General features: G+C 39.5%; 2 protein-coding genes across 5 annotated transcripts in view; one reads left to right on the top strand and one right to left on the bottom strand.

Moving 5' to 3' along the window:
• Nucleotides 1–14,593, top strand: part of CEP68 (centrosomal protein 68) — a 34,924-nt gene extending 20,331 nt beyond the window's left edge. For 2 of the 4 annotated variants that reach the window (XM_053890744.1, XM_053890746.1), the window contains 2 exons: nucleotides 1,674–1,846; nucleotides 2,747–5,931. In XM_053890744.1, coding sequence (XP_053746719.1) covers nucleotides 1,674–1,846; nucleotides 2,747–2,770 — 197 coding nt within the window. In that variant the 3' untranslated portion in view covers nucleotides 2,771–5,931. Of the gene's footprint in view, nucleotides 1–1,673; nucleotides 5,932–7,634 lie in introns of those variants that run through there. The other 2 variants (XM_053890745.1, XM_053890742.1) reach the window with 2 other exon arrangements.
• The window catches only part of RAB1A (RAB1A, member RAS oncogene family), a 30,476-nt gene continuing 18,258 nt past the window's right edge, over nucleotides 5,775–17,992 (bottom strand). The window contains exons 3-6 of the mRNA XM_019437979.2: nucleotides 13,621–13,716; nucleotides 9,735–9,830; nucleotides 8,072–8,203; nucleotides 5,775–7,587 (exon numbers count right to left, since the gene is read on the bottom strand). Of these exons, the coding sequence (XP_019293524.1) occupies nucleotides 7,390–7,587; nucleotides 8,072–8,203; nucleotides 9,735–9,830; nucleotides 13,621–13,716 (522 nt within the window). The 3' untranslated portion in view covers nucleotides 5,775–7,389. The remainder of the gene's footprint in view (nucleotides 7,588–8,071; nucleotides 8,204–9,734; nucleotides 9,831–13,620; nucleotides 13,717–17,992) is intronic.

The raw sequence follows: 17,992 nt of genomic DNA on the forward strand, positions 1-17,992 counted from the left end.
AGGAGTCTAAAGGTATTTTACTGCCAAAGTAAGGCATTTGGGGTTTCTGTGATTTTCAGATACATGCGCAGGCTCTTTAAGACTGACACACTGCCCCTCCCGTCCTTGGCTTGGACTAATGAGGAACTTTGGTGTCGTGTGAACATCACAAGTTCCCCTAGACGTGCACAGGGTTTCTCCAGCTATGTGCAGGACTGCTTAGCTCTCTGTGGGGCGCACCTCCAGAGTCCGTAGAGCCTGGGCACAAGCACTCCTACCCAGTTTCACGGCCTGCTTCCTTCTGCAATCACCAGTGCAACTGTAGGGACAAGAACCAAACTAACTCCCCCTCCGAAATGTCCATCTCAGCCTCCTGCCGAGGCCTCCCTGTGGGCAGCTGGCTTTTCGCTGCGCTTAGGCTCAGTGCTTGGGTGCCCGTGTCGCCAGTCCTTTCTGGAGCCCACACTCCTTAGCAGTGACGATTCAGGCTCCTGTGTGTATGTGTTCAATTAAAACAGGAAAGTCTTACTGGGAAAGATTACTTCATTCTTACTCCCAGCTTTCCTTTTACTTGGCCCCAACCAAATACTCTAACATCCTAAAATAAATGTTTAGAAAAAAAAAATAAAGGTCCCCGAATTCTGACAAACACACAGGAGGACTGAGCAAAGGTCTGGAGGGGAAAATCCAGCCCAGTCGCTCTTATAGACGAGCTGTACCGTGCACCCTGGCCGCACTCCTCTGCTGGGCCTCGCCAGGACGGCACTCCGCCCAGATGACACGGCACTCATGTGGCTTCCCCGGGGGCCTGATCTCGGCACAGCGAGCCTATGTCCCTTCTCCTGCCACCCGTCTGCCAGCATCCCCTGCAGATACGCAGCTTCCCCTTTCCCTTCCGCTGCTGGCAGATGTTGCAGCTGTAGCAGGAAACCAGAGAGAGTGTTAACACAGCTGATAAAGGCTCAGGAAGCTAAAGCAGCCTTTGTGTTTCACAAAGGAAATAAGGTTTCTCAAAGAAAAACAAGCCTGCTGTGTGTGATGCACTCTGAACCTAGCCTATCCCTTCCGCAAATGAACACTTGGCCTGTAGGAGGAAATCTTGGCCTTACTAACCTCTTGTCTTACTTAGCCTGCTTTCAGGTAATTTTCTTTTGAAGTCTGTTCGCTTAGGGCCCACAAAAGGTTCACGAGCATTCCCAAATACGTTCCCAGACTAGCTGCATACATGCCAAGTAACAGTTCCCCAGCCAGTAGAAGCTGTTAGGAACCTGGCAGCGGGGCCCAGTGTCCTAATCTTGGCATATTGTTTCGTCTCATTTAAGCCTCCTGCCCCGTAGGGTCTGGGTGTGCCCTGTGTCTTAACTCTAAAGGTCAGATGATGATAACCAGTCACCAGAGCACCCTGTTTCTGTGCCTTTTGGTGAATTACGTAAATCCAGAGTGAAGCCAGTGAGATTCTTTGCTCCGCTTTAATCATAAGTTCACAACACAGATTCTCCAGCACAACAAACACCAGTCCCTAGAGAGTCACCGTTAAAAAGAGTGGACATCCTGAAACTATTGCCACGTTCCTGTTTTGTGTAAAACACTGCACCCTTATATATGATTCTTCCAAAACACACATGTTGGGTGTTGGGGTTTTTTTTTGTTTTTTGTTTTTTTTTGGCTTAAATGCTTTGAACTTCATTTGTTAGTGTTAAAGGATGTCCTCGGGAGGATCTCGAAGCAGCCCAGTGAGCTGGAGAGCCATGCAGATCGCCTGTATGATGCCATCTTAGCTTCCCTGGACATGCTGGCCGGCTGCACCCTCATCCCTGACAACACGCCAGTGGCGCACAGGAGCACCGACGTGAAGGGGATTAGTCTGGTGAGTAGGCAACCCGAGAGAAGAAAACGTGTCCACTGGACCCCAGTGCCAGGTGAGGGTACAGAGCTCCTGCTCTAAAGGTTGGCTGTCTCTTTGAAGACTGTTGAACCAAGAGTGACTGAAACAATGAGATGCTAGAAGACCCAGACGCTGAAAAAGGGAGATGCTGCCATTGCCAGGAAGAAGGTTGGGGGTCTTCCTGTGGGAAGCTGGCTCACTGAGGTGCTTTCCATTAACTCCGTTTCATCCCCACTGCCCACTAAGGACTAGGGTGCCCCATGCTCGCACTTCTGTGGCAGTCCCTTCACCTCCAACCCCTCAAAGACAACAGTGGCAGAACTCCTCTGTGCCTACTTTTTTATATGTGTGCGTCTCCAGTAGAGGGCCATTCTCAGGCTGCCTGTTCTGGAGGCTCTTCTGGCCCATCTTCAAGCAACTTACTGATAAATCCTCACCCCTCCCTTCCCAACAATGATCTCTGCAAACTCCCTTCTAAAAAGGGCTAGGGGATAGGTGGGGTAACGTGCCTTGGAGACTTAACAGTACAACTTTCTTTTCATCTTTGGGAAAGTCCAACAGGGAATGATAGGGAAAAGGAGCTGAGAGCAGAGGGGGTTCGTGCCCAGTGTGGGGCCGCCACTGCCCAACCTGCTTTCCCTGAAACTTCCTCTCCCGCAACCAAAATGTGGTGCGTCACTCACAGACCTTCTAGGTAAGACTTCACTGTGAAAGTAAAGGATAAAATCCAGGTGTGTCCACTTGGGACAGGGAGGCCCTGTACTTGCATCAAGGAAATCTGAGCAACAGTCATTGTAGTTCTAAAATGAACACAGTGCCTGCGGGTGTCCTTTCTTCCTCTGCTGCATTCTGCCTGTAAAAATGTTTCTCTTTCTCTTTCAGGCATCTTCTAAGGCAGAGATGTAATCTGTCGGCTAAAACCTGGCTGGTGGGAAGCTTTCAGGAAGCCCTTGTAAGAGCCATTTATAACGCTGAAATCACAGGGGGAACTTAACTCTAATGTAACTAGTTTTAAAATGCCTTTCTCTTCCCTGAAGTAAGGGCTATTGAGTTCCTATCTTTATTTTAAATGAATCCTTCCAAACTAAGGTTTTCCTTTTGGTGCTTCTCAACAAAAGCATGTGGCTTTGCAGTTTTTGATAAAATAATGCTAATAAGGCTTACAGGCCTTTCATCCCCTTCAATCCAGCTAAAAAGAGCAGAGCTCCTAAAATAGTCTACCTGATACAAAGGTCATTTAAAGAAGGTTCGTTTGAGAGAGAAGGTACCAAATACGTGGAATTCTCAGGCATACCAGAAGACCCAGGAGACTGAAAAAACTGAATGGTTGGCCAGGAACTTGAGTCTTTTCATAAACTTAAGCTTAGGTTTATAAATCCCCCTTGAAGATTTTAGAAGAGACTTTAAGTCTCCAAATCAATAGTTCTCAAATTATTTTGGGTTGTTAGGACACCTTTTAAGTTATCTTGGGGGCCTAGTAATGCTCCGTCTGCCTGCCTAAGATCTTAAAGGAAAACGTGTCAGACAGAGGGAACTGCTACTGAGCTTTGCAAGACTATGGACCTGATTATCCACACCTAAAGGGCACCTCTAGGAGGACGCATCTATCCACGCATTCCTACTCTGTCTTGGAAGAACAGTCCAAGATCAGGGAAGAAAAGGGCGTGCGGTCAGTAGGGAAGGAAAAAAGGGAAATGTTTGGTTGCATGATCTGTAACTTGATAGGGAAAAAAAGAAATCTATGGATCAACCATTTAAAGCATCAATTGTAAAGCTTTTTAAAGCAAAACGATCAGCTATTGCTGGTAACCAATTCTGCAAAAAATCAAAACAAAACAAAAAACAACCTTTAAAACATTTCTCTTGTGCCATGAATGAACACGGAAGAAAGCATGTCTGTCCGTCCCCCCCCCCCCCCCCCCCGTATCTGTAGCGTTACAGTGGGCTAGGACTTATGGAAAGGATTTTTTGCACTTAAACATCTTTCTTCAAACTCCTTCCAGATTCTCATTTGAGGAGGGTTCTTTTAAGAAAGGAAGAGCTTATGTTTATAAAAAATGCACAGATCATTTTAAATCTAAAGGTGACATTAGAACAATTATTCTCATGAGATTTCTGATACTCCTCAGAACAGAACATTTAATACAAAATTACCTTCTTTAAAAGAAATTCAGGCCTTTAATCTTGGTTCCATAGTGAGATTTAAGAAGATAAAACCCCTCCAGAGCAAATAATTCTATATGTAAAATTTCCTTAGGAACGACAGATATGTCTAATGGCCTTTGTTCTTTTACTTTTTTTTAATGTTTATTTATTTTTGAGAGAAGGACCGAGTATATGTGCAGGGGAGGTGCAGAGAGAGAATCCCAAGCAAGCTCCGCACCGTCAGAGCTGGACGTGGGCCTTGATCTAATGAACTGAGCCAAACCAGGTGCCCCTAATGGCCTCTGTTCTTGAACTGATCTATTTTCTCTTCTCTTTGTGGCTAAAATTGGTACGTGCCTTTCTACTGAGTGTTACGGGATAGCCCTGAGGCATTAAACCCACTTATTTGCTAGTATATGAGAGACAGTTTCTATTAGGTTCACCAAAAAACCTAAGATGACAACCCTACAGAAACAGACTGGCCAACGATACAGCAACTGAATGCTGAGTATGCCATTCTGTTCCCATCCAGCCTAGTAATTACCAGCTTCACCTGACAGGAATTTTCAGAGTATTTTATTTCGGAATAACCCGTTTCCCAGGAAAGTATTACTTTACTTAGAAATAGGATCTAAGATACTTTTGTTTATCTCCTTTGAAATAAGGTGTGACTGAAGATACTCGGGACCTGGCTATGAATGCCACTGAAGAGTATCAACAGAACCATGAATTATGTCTTTAGCAGTGCTTATAAGCAGTTTAAGACCACCTTGAAGACTCAGGTTGAAATCGTTTCATCCCAGGAAGGTGCTGCCAGCAGCATTTCCATGGGCAAACGTGGCGGGGTCAGACACGCAGAGAGCCCGGCTGGCCACTGCACCGACTGCAGTTGGTACACATGAGCCTGAAGGACAGCGTTAGCTTGCACTGACATAGCCATAGTTACCTGTCGTAAACTTTCCTAGTAGTCCCTTTAAATCAGTAGAATTGAAGTCCACGGGCAAGTGGTAGTACTAAGAGCTGGACTGGCGGTTTCGAGCCCTGGGTTCGTGTTGCAGCTCCGTGGCTAGGTTCATCTGCAGATAGGAGACAGTATCAATACGGGGCTGTTTTTCAGCTTAACTGGGGACATAAAGTAGGGCTGACCTAAAAGATGCTGCAGTGGCAGCATGCATGCTAAAGGCAATTTCAGTCGCAAGTCAAAGAACGGGACATTTTGCTCAGGCCAGAATGGCTATCGTTCTGCAAGGACTTCCCAGAGATTGCAACCAATCAGGCTTAGAACACTTCCCTTACTCCCATAGCTAATTCATGGAAGCCACTGACATTAAAATATGACAAGTGGGAATTCCCCTTATTAAATGAACAAATTATTACTTGAAGCGTTTGTACTCGGAGACATCTTGCGGGAAGCCCAGTCTTGACTGCTGTGGGGGAAAGAACACTAGATTTTCAGACCTAAATAAGTATGTAAATATGCTTACATCTTAAAATAAGTTCATGTAATGTTTCTTGCTAGCTCACCAGTAAGCTGACAGTTGGAACAGCTTGCTGTATAAACTGAAGTGCACAGCATCACACTAACATTTGTATTCTTCATCTGTTCTAGGAAATAGCTTCTGAATTCTTTCCCCCTCTATACGGTATCAGTAAGGCAAAAAACAAACTTCCGAAAAAAAACACAACTTCACCCACATAACTGTTGGTAACTTGAGGGATTTTTCAGTTGCCTTATGCGAGGATGAATAGATCCAACAAGCACATCTATAATACAAAGTAAACTATGATTTTATTGTGAAATTCTCAGATGGAAAATTAAATTGAATATTCTGTCCATTTCATTTTACAATAATCTTACCACTTATTTTTGTACCATGTATTTCAATTGCCTGTTCAGTGAAAATAAAGAAACCTATCATTTTTGGCTTGTTTTTAGTTAAAATTTTATCACTGGATTAAAGATCCCACCGTAAAATGTGTTGCCAACAGCCACATCCCAAGCGCCTAACAATGTTTTGGCTGCTATTTCAACCCCAAGGAAACCATCTCTGACTTTACCACCTCAAAATGCCATCGTTAGCAAAAGATTTTTGTTCCCCACAATAAAAACAAACCTTAGGCTCTTTAACAAAATTTTTCACATGTGCAAAATTCCACTGAAATAAATAGTTTTCATTTATCATTCCCACCCTGCATTTGTGTTCTTGGTTAATTTTTAGGGATATGATTCCTAAAATTAGGGCAATCAATAGTAAATTTCCTGCTTTCTACTTTAATGCTTTAACTCTCCTCCAACCTAAATTATACAGTTGTGGAGGATAAGATAGTTGACATCTGACTCAGAGCACTGAAGAAACAGTATCAGCACACAACATTAGTCTGATCACTTGCCAGTTAGGAAAAATGTGCTGCTTTTCACCTCTACCGCAGAAGAATTAACAAAAATGTTGATCGATGAAGCCGTTTCAAATGGTTTTCGAGAAGGATCAGAGATAAGAGACTAGACAGCATACATTCTAAACTTGTTTTCCATATAATTTAGTCTCCCTGAACCACTTAGCCTGGTTAAATCCCTATACAGCACAGAAGCCTCCCTAGGTCATTTACTGGATATATTATCTGAAAAGCATATTGGATGCTGCTCTAAGATAGGTCTACAGTGCCCTGGTTGCACACACAAATGGCTGTTTTGAGTATAATGCAAGGCTCTATTTCCCTTTAACCATAAGAATTAAAACAATACTTATCACCATACAGTTTGATATTACTTCCAATAAGTACAATATTTATTAAACATATCTTCAGTTGTTTTGTTACATAGTGTGCAACAAATTACAATATTCTGCAGCCACAAATTATATGCAGAGTATGAAGAAACTATTAATCAGATAGTGTAATCTTTCCGTTTATAACTCTACAAGGAAAAACTAGCAAATCAGATCTTACATATAACATCTCACTAAACTTTATGCATGGAAAGTGACAGACACTGGTTGTGCTGTTTGATACAAAATGGCTGAACTTCATCTTCAGAAGACTAAACCTGACATCTAAACATGCCAATATAAACATCAAAACAAAATATATTCTAACCAACCACGGGAAACAGTCTGGTATCAGGAAAGCAACAAGGATTACACACATTATTTTATAAACCAGCACACAAAGGTTTAAAACAGTTCTGAAAATGAAGTTAGCTGTCTTGAGTCAAGGGAATAAAAAAAAAGTCAGTATTGACCATTTACAATCTCTGACCTTTGTGGAGACGGTAAGAATCTGTTGTAGTGCAGCTACATACAGTACAATTCAGGCAATTTTGTTTTTTTCACTTGGGTTCAGATTGCAAATTCATTGCTGTGAGAGAAGGGCGGAGGCAAATTTTAGCAGCAACCTCCACCTGACTGCTTGACCGGAGTGCTCTGAATTTTAACATTGGACTTCTCTGCACCACCAGCTGTTGCTCCAGGACCCATTCGCTTTTTAATCTCAGCTGCCATCGTCATGAAAGACTGTTCTACATTCGTTGCATTCTTAGCACTGGTTTCCAAAAATGGAATTCCAAGGGAATCCGCAAATTCCTAAGAGAATAGTAAGGTTTAATTAACACAAAGTTTCTTCCACTTAGTGCATTTCTGTCATCTGAAGCGGGGAGTGAAGGAAGGACTAAGTTTGCTGAATCCGAAAAGACACTACGCGAACTGCCATTATCAGCATATGCTACTGCACGTATTTTATTATTTTTTTAAAGTTTTTATTTACTTTGAGAGAAGGCAAGTGTGGCAGGGGCAGACAGAGGAGGACAAAGAGAATCCCGAGCAGGTTCTGCGCTATCAGTGCAGAGCCTGACACGGGACTCAATTTCACAAAACATGAGATCACGACCTGAGCAGAAATCAAGAGTTGGGTGCTTAACCGACTGAGCCACCAGATAGATGCCTCTCCAGTGCACGTATTTTAAAAGCTGCAAATGGTCGTGGCTGTTGTGGGACTCCATACCCATACATAAATAATTCAAACTGAACACCTTCAAATGCAGTTTGAAAAACCAAACTTGAAACATACCTTTGCTGTTGTGTAGTCTACTACTTTCTTTGTGGTCAGATCGCATTTGTTCCCTACCAACAACTTGTTGACGTTTTCACTGGCATAACGGTCTATTTCCTGCAGCCACTGTTTAACATTATTGAAGGACTCCTAAGAAGACAGACATTTTTAAGAATGATCATACAGTCTGGACACAACTGCTCTAAATAAGCACGTAAAAACAGAAGTGTCTTTCCCGGCCTGAGGAGAAGTAGACAAGTCTAGCTACAAAACAGTAACTAAAGTGCTGGGAAGAAAGTGAAGTGATATATTACAATGACTATACATATATGCATAAGACATTAGAATGTGAAAGCTTAAAGGAGGGAAATACAGTTCACCATTAAACTGCAGTCAGATCTGTTTTGGAATAAACAACTTAAAAGCACCTATAAAATCTTGTGTTTTGACATTTGATCAAATTTTAGTTTATGAACAAGAGAGCCTACCTGAAGTATTAATACTAGAGATGTCAAAAGGTATTATTAAATAAATGAGTCCAAGGTAAAGATGCTTGTTTCCTTTCCCACAAACCTATTTAGGGGAGGGAGATTTTCTTATTTAAGTATTTCATGGTAATGACTAGAGACATTTTTAATTAGCACTTCTTTGTTTTCCTGTTGATACTACTTCCCCAATATTTCTAATGGCATGGACTCTATAAAGTCTATGATTCTAGTTATCTCCTAATTAGCTATGATTTCATAGTTGAGATGAGACTTAACATTTGACGCAAGAAAAACAAATCCTAATTTTCAAAGTTTATTTTTCATACTTTGAGAGAAAAAAAAGACCCTGAAATTCTCTTTTTGATCAAAAGAACAATGATGGCCCTCAGACCACATTATTCACACCTTCTCTACACCCTCCTTCCTACCTTCTTGTAACAACTAATTTTTAGATCCTCCTGGTCCTCTTAAAAGAATCGTCCTCTAGCTCATCCTATTTCTGAACCACCTGCAGACGCAGAGATCTCTAATCTTGCTTTTGGCAACTCTGAGAGGTCTAAATTACTAGCAAATTGCTGCTAAGTAATTAGTAATTGCTAAAACCAAGAACACAGTATACACCAAACAATCCACAGCTCCCTATGAACTCTTGTCAAAATGATCAGTTATTAGTCCATAATAAATATAAACAGAGTCCCTTGCAAGCAAATGTAAAACCAATTACTAAGTTTTCTATTTGCTAAAGGAAAATACAAAATTTTGGTCAATTTATTAGTATAACAGAGGGGAGAAAAGTAACAATATACCTGTTGTTCTTTTTTAAAGTACTGCTTTAAAATAAGTATTTTTTAATGTTTATTTTATTTTTGAGAGAGGGAAAGAGTGGGGGGAAGGGGCGACAGAAGATCCAAAGCAGGCTGCATACTGACAGCTGAGAGAGAGCCTGATGTGGGGCTCGAGCTCATGAACTGTGAGATTATGATCTGAGCTAAAGTCAGACACTCAACCAACCGAGCTACCCAGGTGCCTCTAAAATAAATGTTTTTTATGTGACTCATTTATTTGGGAGTGGACAAAGTATTCTGTGCTATAAATAATACTGATGCCAAATACACAAAGTAAAAGAATCTGGTATTTATCCAATAGTAACCTCCTACTTTGTCACTGTAACACGACTTCCTCCTGGAACTTACCTGATCTGTCACATCATACACAACTATGATGCCATGGGCTCCTCTGTAATAACTGGAGGTGATTGTTCGAAATCTTTCTTGGCCTGCTGTGTCCCACTATTATAAAACAATCAAGAAATCCAAACAGTTCCATTAAATAAGAGGTGGGGAAAGGGCAGGAAGGAGAACAGTTTCGTTTACGCAGCTTTGGAGATTATCAAGATTTGACATGGGAACGTTAACCCTCAATGCTCACACTACTAGATTGCACGGTAATTGCCAAATACCTGAAGGTTCAGGATGAAAAGGTTGTGCCAATACTTCAGCTTGTGGTAATGCTCCCGATGAGTTCTTTGAGTCACAGACTATGTCATTCTCTTGATATTCCTTCCTACAGCCTTAGCACTGTGCAAGGCATTTAGTATGAAGGCGGACAGGTTGACCTGATTAGGAAAGCTAGTAGCCTAACACCTCTTGAACAGTATACTCTCACAAATAAGACAAAATCACTTGTTAGGACATTTTACCTTCATGGAAAAGCACTGAAAGGACCTAATTCAGATAACTACTAGTCACGATAGCACTTTAACCATCTCAGGAAGATACTATCTCAGTCCTGGGAAAAACAATGTAAAGAAGATGATTCTAAATACTTTTAAAAAACTCATTTTAAGAGCCATTTGCCACACTTCAACCATATAGGCTCAAACAATGAAAACAAATGCTTATGTTACATTAAGATTCTGGGTTTAAAAGACTAATTGTTAAAAATATCAAGAGGCAAACTCAATGGTTAGATTTTAAAAGCCTTGGTTTTAAGAAAAACAGTAAGTTTGTTTGAATTGCTCCTAGTCAATGACATCTTCTTAAAATGTGTGTGTAATCAGAATAGCTACCTACCCCACTAAAAGCACCTGGTAAAAATAACACCTTGACTGATGGGGAAATAGCAAAATGGGAATTGTTACCATTGAAAACAAAAACCAAAAACGGGCTTGATGCCTAAAGCAAGTGGAGATTAACATGCAACAGCCTTTAAATTAAGGGAGGGAACTGTAAAGTTTTGGATCATATAGCTCATGAGTTTTACACTGATCTCCATTAGTGTCTTAAATGGCAAAACTAAAGGTTCAGGAGCACTCAGTGAAATCACTTCCTTTTTTTAAGAGCCAGCCCAAACAGGGCTGTTGAAAACAAGTTACAATTTTGGGGAAATGTGAACACAGCTCGGATATTAAGAGAATATTATGGCAGTAGTGTCAATTTTGTTAGATGTGAAAGTGGTGAAAATAGTAAAACAGAGATGCATACTCAAGTATTTTTGGAGTAAAATATGATGTCTGTAATTTACTTTAGCATGCTCCAGTAAGAAAAAGAAAGAAAAAAAAAAAAAAGATGTTAAAACTGTTAATCTAAGGCAAACCAAAAAAAGTCACCACAGCTTCATTACCTTTTTTGTCCAAAGTACTAAGCTGGAGCGTGCAGAAGACTATGTAGATATGCTGTGTAAGTAAGGAGGCTCAAAGTCTTTCAGGATATCCATGGAGAAACAAGAACTTTGGAGTCACACCAACCTGACCTCTAATCTAGGTTCCTGGTTATTTAACACTAGGGAAAGTCACTTAACAGTTTCCTCATCTACAGATCACCTTATAGAACTGCTAAAAGGTTTAAATGAACTGATGTTTATAAACTGCCTAGCCTGACTATAGAAGCTGCTCAACAAAATCTTAGCTCCCTTTTCCACCAGCCCTTTCACTAACATAGCAAAGTTAGACAAGAAAAGGAAGAAATTGTTTCTGAATAAATGCTAACAAATAACTGTGACTGGCGAAGCAATGACGTCCAAAGAGTAAAATTTCTGCTCTCCTTGCCACTCTGAAAACTCCTGAGTTTTCATCCTAACAGTACCTACCGTCCTCTCTAATTGATCACCCTTAGTATATAATTCTCATAACCCCTCATAATCACAGGGTAACTGATTTTTCCATGTTTGTCTCTCCCACTGAAATGGAATCTCCTCCTATGGAGCTCTGTTTCCTTCATCTCTGTAACCTCGTATCTATTTTTGAATGGATTAATTATGAGGAAAGGGCAGGAGTCCTGAAGTGCAGGAGAGGGGGGAAAAAAATTCAGAGTCCAAATCAAAAGAAAACTTAGCCCATGTAGCCCACACTGGCTAGACTCTTATCTCATATTTGATTTTAGGAATCATACCTTAATAAAAGGCACTTCTATCATGCAAGAGTGATCCAAATTGTGAAAGGTTCTGGAAGCATGCTTCCAGAAAGGAATGACTGACTTCAGAGGTAGAAGGTTGTGATAAGACCAATCTAAAGAGCGCAGGTTGCCAACAGAAAACAAATTAATCGTGTTTAGGCAGCTCCAAAAGGCAGAGGAGTAAGAGAAATTAAAGGAAATTGGCTTTAGCTCAACATAAAGAAACAATCAGAAGTTATTTATAAACAGAACTAGCTGCTTCCCAGAAGTGTTCAAAAAAAAAGGGCACCAGAGAGCAAAAGGAAATTCCTACTGAAGATGAAAGGAAGACTGAATGACCTGTAAGATGCCTTCTAGCCCAGTAAAGTCATAATAAATGAATGTTTCACAAATAGATATTCAAAGCTTACCGAGACCAGTGATCATACATGACATAATCATTTCACACCAGTAATTAGATTAAAGGCTTGAGTACTTCTTTTTTGAAACAGTCTTTGTGCTACCAAGTATAAAGTCGGCACTCCACATACAATGGGAAAAATCAATATAGAAGGTAATCTGTTCACTGGTTGAAAGTATTTAAAGCTATTGCTATCAAAGGCAGATAAGAAAAGGGAGCAACTAAAAAAACAAGAAGGAATCAAACATCCATTTATTTGGGTATGTCACATCACCAGTAACATTTACATAATGCCCTTCACAAAGGCCTTTCGCACACATTATTGTATCCACATACACAGAGCTACTGGGTCTGGTTCTCACAACTACCTTACGAGTTAGTAAATCAAGTATCATCATGGTCATAGAAGAGGGAAGTCCCAGTTTGAAAAAGGTTGAAGTGAGTTAAATACACGACTGACTAGTAAATACCAGAACGAAGACAATAAATCCAAGTTTTCTTTCTGACTCCAAATCCAGAAAACCAGCAGTCACTGGTTTTCTACACCAACACCAAAAGATACTCAGAAATTAACGTTTTTAAAGACCACTGATGTGTACACTGGCAGTACCCAGACCCATACAAAGCTGATATAACTGAACTACCACAACTGCCTACTTTTAATTCGGGGTTGGGGATGGAAGGATGGATAAGCGGACTCGGATGCCACAAGGGCACCAAATACTGAAAAAAGGGAGCAGTGAGTCACTCGGTTCTGCCAGTAACTGTGGGCAAGTCATTAAATCCCTTGGCGTTAATTTTCTGAGCTATGAAACATGTTAGAAAAGCTAAGTTCCTTTCCAATAAAATTGTTTCTACAGAGTTGGTACATATAAACTAATAAATACAAAAGAACTAAATAAAACTCATCTAAGCCACATATGAAGACCCTCTCCTACGTTTCTTTTAATGTTCCACAGTATTCAGCACGGTAAGGCATCAGAAAATACTCAAACTACTTTCACTATTAGGACAAGGTAAACTTCAACTTAGACCCCCCTTCCTCCCGCCCCCTGATAAAAACACAAGAAAAAGAACTAGGACCAAGTCTGACTTAAAACGTATTTCTCTGCTTTATGAACAGAAAATTCAATTAGGAAGGTAATCTTAGAGAAAACGTTTTTAACCTAAACAATTCTGATTCTCCCACTCTACCACAGGTACATGAGATTCTGAAGATCATAACAAATACATTCTAAATTTACCAAAATAATTTCCAAAACAAATTCTAGTCTAAAAATGACTTACTATTTGAAGCTTGATTGTTTTCCCATCTAACTCTATAGTTCTTATTTTGAAATCCACACCAATTGTGCTGATGTAGCTTTCTGTATATGTATCATCCTAAAGGGAAAAAAAGTTAATAAAATTAATGTTCAATAAAGTAAATAAGAAAATACAATTTCAACTTTTATCTATAAAGTTGATAAAGTTTATAAAGCATAACATGTTGAGAACAGGTACTCCATCCCAATACTCAGTTTGCGTTCTGATTACAATGCACTATTTAATAGTTTCTTCTTGGGATTTTCTTAATAGCTGTTCTTTAATTTTATCAAACATCTGTTTGCAAATTCTTTACATACATCATATAGAAAAAGGTTTCATATTTTTAATGATTACAAGTGATGTTTCTAGTTGTTAATCAGCAGAACACTCATTCCCCTCCGTGACCCTCCATCCAATATATTCGCCACAAAGGAAGGAGGTCCTTCTCTTCTTCCATTTTTGTAGAAGTCAATTTTATTTCCTAGTTATGACTTTTAAAAGCTTGTGCAACCATCACCGTTATTTAATTGCGGAACATTTTTATCACCCCAAGAGGAAACCCTGTCCCAGTAAGCAGTCACTCTTCATTTCCTCCTCTCCCCCAGACCCCAGAAACCACTACTAAACCACTTTATGTCCCTGTGGCTTTGTGTATTCTGGACATTCATGTGAGTGGAATCATGTATATGTGGCTTTTTATGTCTAGCTTCCTTCACTCAGGATAAAGCTTTCAAGGTTCATTCATGTTCTAGCATGTACCAGTACTTTATTCCTTTCTATGGCTGAGCATAGTTCATTGTATGGATATAAGCCATTTTGTCATCCATCGATCAGTTGATGGACATTTGGGTTGTTTCCACATTTTGGCTATTACGAATAATGTTGCTTTATGAACACCTATGCACAAGTTTTTGCGTGAACAATGTTTAACTCAATAAACTTTTAAAATTAACACCTATTTTTCTCAAGTATCTGCCATGACATTTTATTTAGAATGGAAACAAAACTTTTTTTTTTCTCTTTAACTGAAAATGTTTGTGAAAAGATATGTGAAAGGAGAGATCAAGCTATCACCACCTAAACCCACTGAAGAATCTTAGCAAGCACAAGGTAACTCCTATGAAGTATTCTGCCAACAAAGATGGGCCTAAATCTATTAAGAGCAGCCCTGTCAAACAGAACTTTCTTTGATGATGGAAAGGTTCTACAAACTGCTAGTCAATACAGTTACCACTAAGCTAATGGAGAACAAGGAACTGAATTGTAAATTTTATGCATATTTAATTAATTTAAATTCAAGTGACTACATGGGGCTCATAGCTACCATAAAAACAGCATGGTTCTGGGGCTTCCAATTACTGTAACAAGAAGGATAAAGGAACAAGTTTTAAGACACCACAAAAAAGCAAAGTGACAAATCTAAAATGTTGGAAAATCTATGTGACAACTACCCAGGTTCTGCAAAAAGTAAAAGACATAAATAAAAAAGGAGGTTGGAACAACTTAGATGAAGCAGCAAACGACCAAATGGAATGTATAGAACATGCTTGAATCCTGATTCAAACCAACTGTGACACCACATTTCTGAGACAATCTGGGATATTTATTCATTTTGTAAGCTCACAATGGCAGTGTTACTTTATAAAATGTCCAGTTTTTCATTAAGATTTTATTTTTAAGTAATTTCCACACCCAATGTGGGGCTCCAACTCACAACCCCGAGATCAAGAGTTGCATGCTCCACCAAGCTGAGCCAGCCAGGTGCCCCGCAAAATGTCCAGTTTTTAGACATGCACGGTTTGTGAGATCAAGCCCTACATCAGGCTCACACTGACAATATGGAGCCTCCTTGGGATTCTCTCTTCCCTCTCTCTGCCCCTCCCCAGCTCGTGCACACTCTCTCAAAATGAACAAACGTTTTAAAAATCTTATTTGTTTTTAATTGATTGTCTAATAAACATCAGATACTGCAGAAAGTGGACAGAGAACAAAATGAGCGCAATGAACATTCACTTAGCACTCCTACATGATAGATGCTTTGTTGGAAATACTTACGAATGCTTTGTTAGAATTCTTATAAATCCCTACATGTGCCTTATTTGCATGCCTCTGAGCCACTGCACATGTTCTTCCTTCTGTCCAAATTTTCAACATCTCTCTCTGCATACCTCCTAATCCCCAGTCCCCGGGTCACAATTTTTATTCGTTCTTCAATTCTGAGCTCAGGCAATACTGACTGCCAAAACATTCCTCAACTTCCTTGGCCAATTCTTAGAGTTTCTTCCCTCTGTGCTCCCATAGCTTATTATACATTTTTTTTTAAGTTTATTTGGAGAGTGAGCGAGTGTGCAAGAGCAGGGGAGGGGCAGAGAGAGAATCCCAAGCAGGCTCCGCACTGTCAGTGCAGAGCCCGATGCAGAGCTCAAACTCACAAACTGCAGAGACCACGACCTGAGCCGAAATCAAGAATCAGATACTTAACCGACTGAGCCGCCCAGGTGTCCCTGTACATTTCTTTATTATACGTTTTGCAGCTCATCTGTATTCTAGGGGCCCAGGAATCAGTATTCTCTTAAATGCTTAAATGCTACCATGTAGGTGGGTAGTACTGAAACCCGTGGCTTAGATCAACAGGCATCCCAGAGAGGATTTTCTTTGAAACAGACACCTCAGGCTATAACCATTTTCATCAAGAGATGCCAGATTCTTCCCACATACCCAGGATTGCTGATTTACTATTATGGATGATTCCTGATTTTAATATTTGCCAATTTAATAAAAAGTACTACCTAATTTTAAAGTCTTTACAAATAAAATTGAACTTTTGTCAATTTTTATTTCTTCTTTTGTGAACTGCTCACTCATGTTATTTGCCCATATTCCCATTATGACAAATATCCTTTTCATACTAATATGTACATTTGCTTTATATATTGAGAATATCCCCTCATGTATATTTTTTTGCTAGTATCACTGGTTTTTTAACACTTTTAAGTGCTTGATATTAATTTTAATGCAATCAAATTAATAATCTTTTCTTTCCTGATTTGTTTCCATATTAGGAAATATTTTCACACAAGCTAAAGAGCCACCTATGTTCTATTCTAGTAGTTCCTTAGAATAAAACATAGGTGGCTCTTTAGCTTGGTTCCTTGGTTTCATTAACTGTTTTATATGTATATACACATATACATATATACATATATATATAACATATATTTTAAGTGGTATTAATACTGTCAATCAGAAAAGTCAAGTATGACATGCTGTCAAGTTCACAGTGAATTTCAACTTTTCTAAACTTCTAATTTTCCCCTGAAAGCTTAAATTTCATTACATACAGCAAATGCTATCAGTTATTTTCCTTGAAATGACAGTCTCAGTACATTGGAGAAAATGTCTGCCCAATACCACCAAATTCTACATAACTACAGTTTGTCAGCTGTTCTTTCAAATAAGAAACAAGTGAAAAGAAAAAGAAAAAAGGAGCTAGTTCAGCTCACAACTCAAACAACTATACAAGTGTTTTTATTTTCCTCAAGACAACCAACATACTTCAGTCTGCAGTTCAAGTGCTTTATATTTCTCCTCATTTTTTCACACAGAATATTTAAAAAAGAATACTCAAGGGTCAAGACTTTTAAAAATTAATCATTTTCACTGTTTTCATCAAAGACACTCTTAAGTGAAAATCACCCCCTGACCCCCCTGCCGCCCCGCCATCCCATGAGTAAATACAAGTAAATACTTTGACTAGAGTACAGTTTGGCACTTAGCACTGCCTTGATGTGGTGCTAAGGCACCAGAGGTTTAACCCACCACTGCATTTGCATCATCAGAGCAAATGTCAACACGGTGAAAAAGGCAAATGTCTTTTGTCTTAATACTAAGTAAATACTTACTTAGTAAATACTAATGGCTTAGTATTATTAAGATAAAAGTTTTAATCTCATGGACCCTCTGAGAAAGTCTTGATGATCCCCAGGGGTCTTTGGACCGTACTCTGAGAACCAATGACCTAAACAGTGAGAAGGAAAACAAGCTAAATTTGAAGGCAGTTGATAAAGACTATGGAAGACTGTGGATTCTATTCAGTAGGTTCAAAGTTACATATCTGTTTGTGAAGTGTAGCATACAGACTATGCCATCGTCAAGAAAAAGAAAAAAGAAAAAAAAAAAGTGTACCAGGCCCTACTCTTTCTTTTATCCTACTAAAATTTTACTTGAAGATTCATTTCTCATCAAGTCACTTAAACACAAGCCAACTATTTGAACTCTACCAAGAGCGTTAGACATTCTAACTTTATAATCACACTTTGCTGAATTTCTTTTAAAATCAAGAGCCTAAGAG

The sequence above is a fragment of the Panthera pardus genome, unplaced genomic scaffold, assembly GCF_024362965.1.
Source record: "Panthera pardus isolate Hobbes unplaced genomic scaffold, ASM2436296v1 HiC_scaffold_25, whole genome shotgun sequence".
Classification (NCBI taxonomy): Eukaryota; Metazoa; Chordata; class Mammalia; order Carnivora; family Felidae; genus Panthera; species Panthera pardus.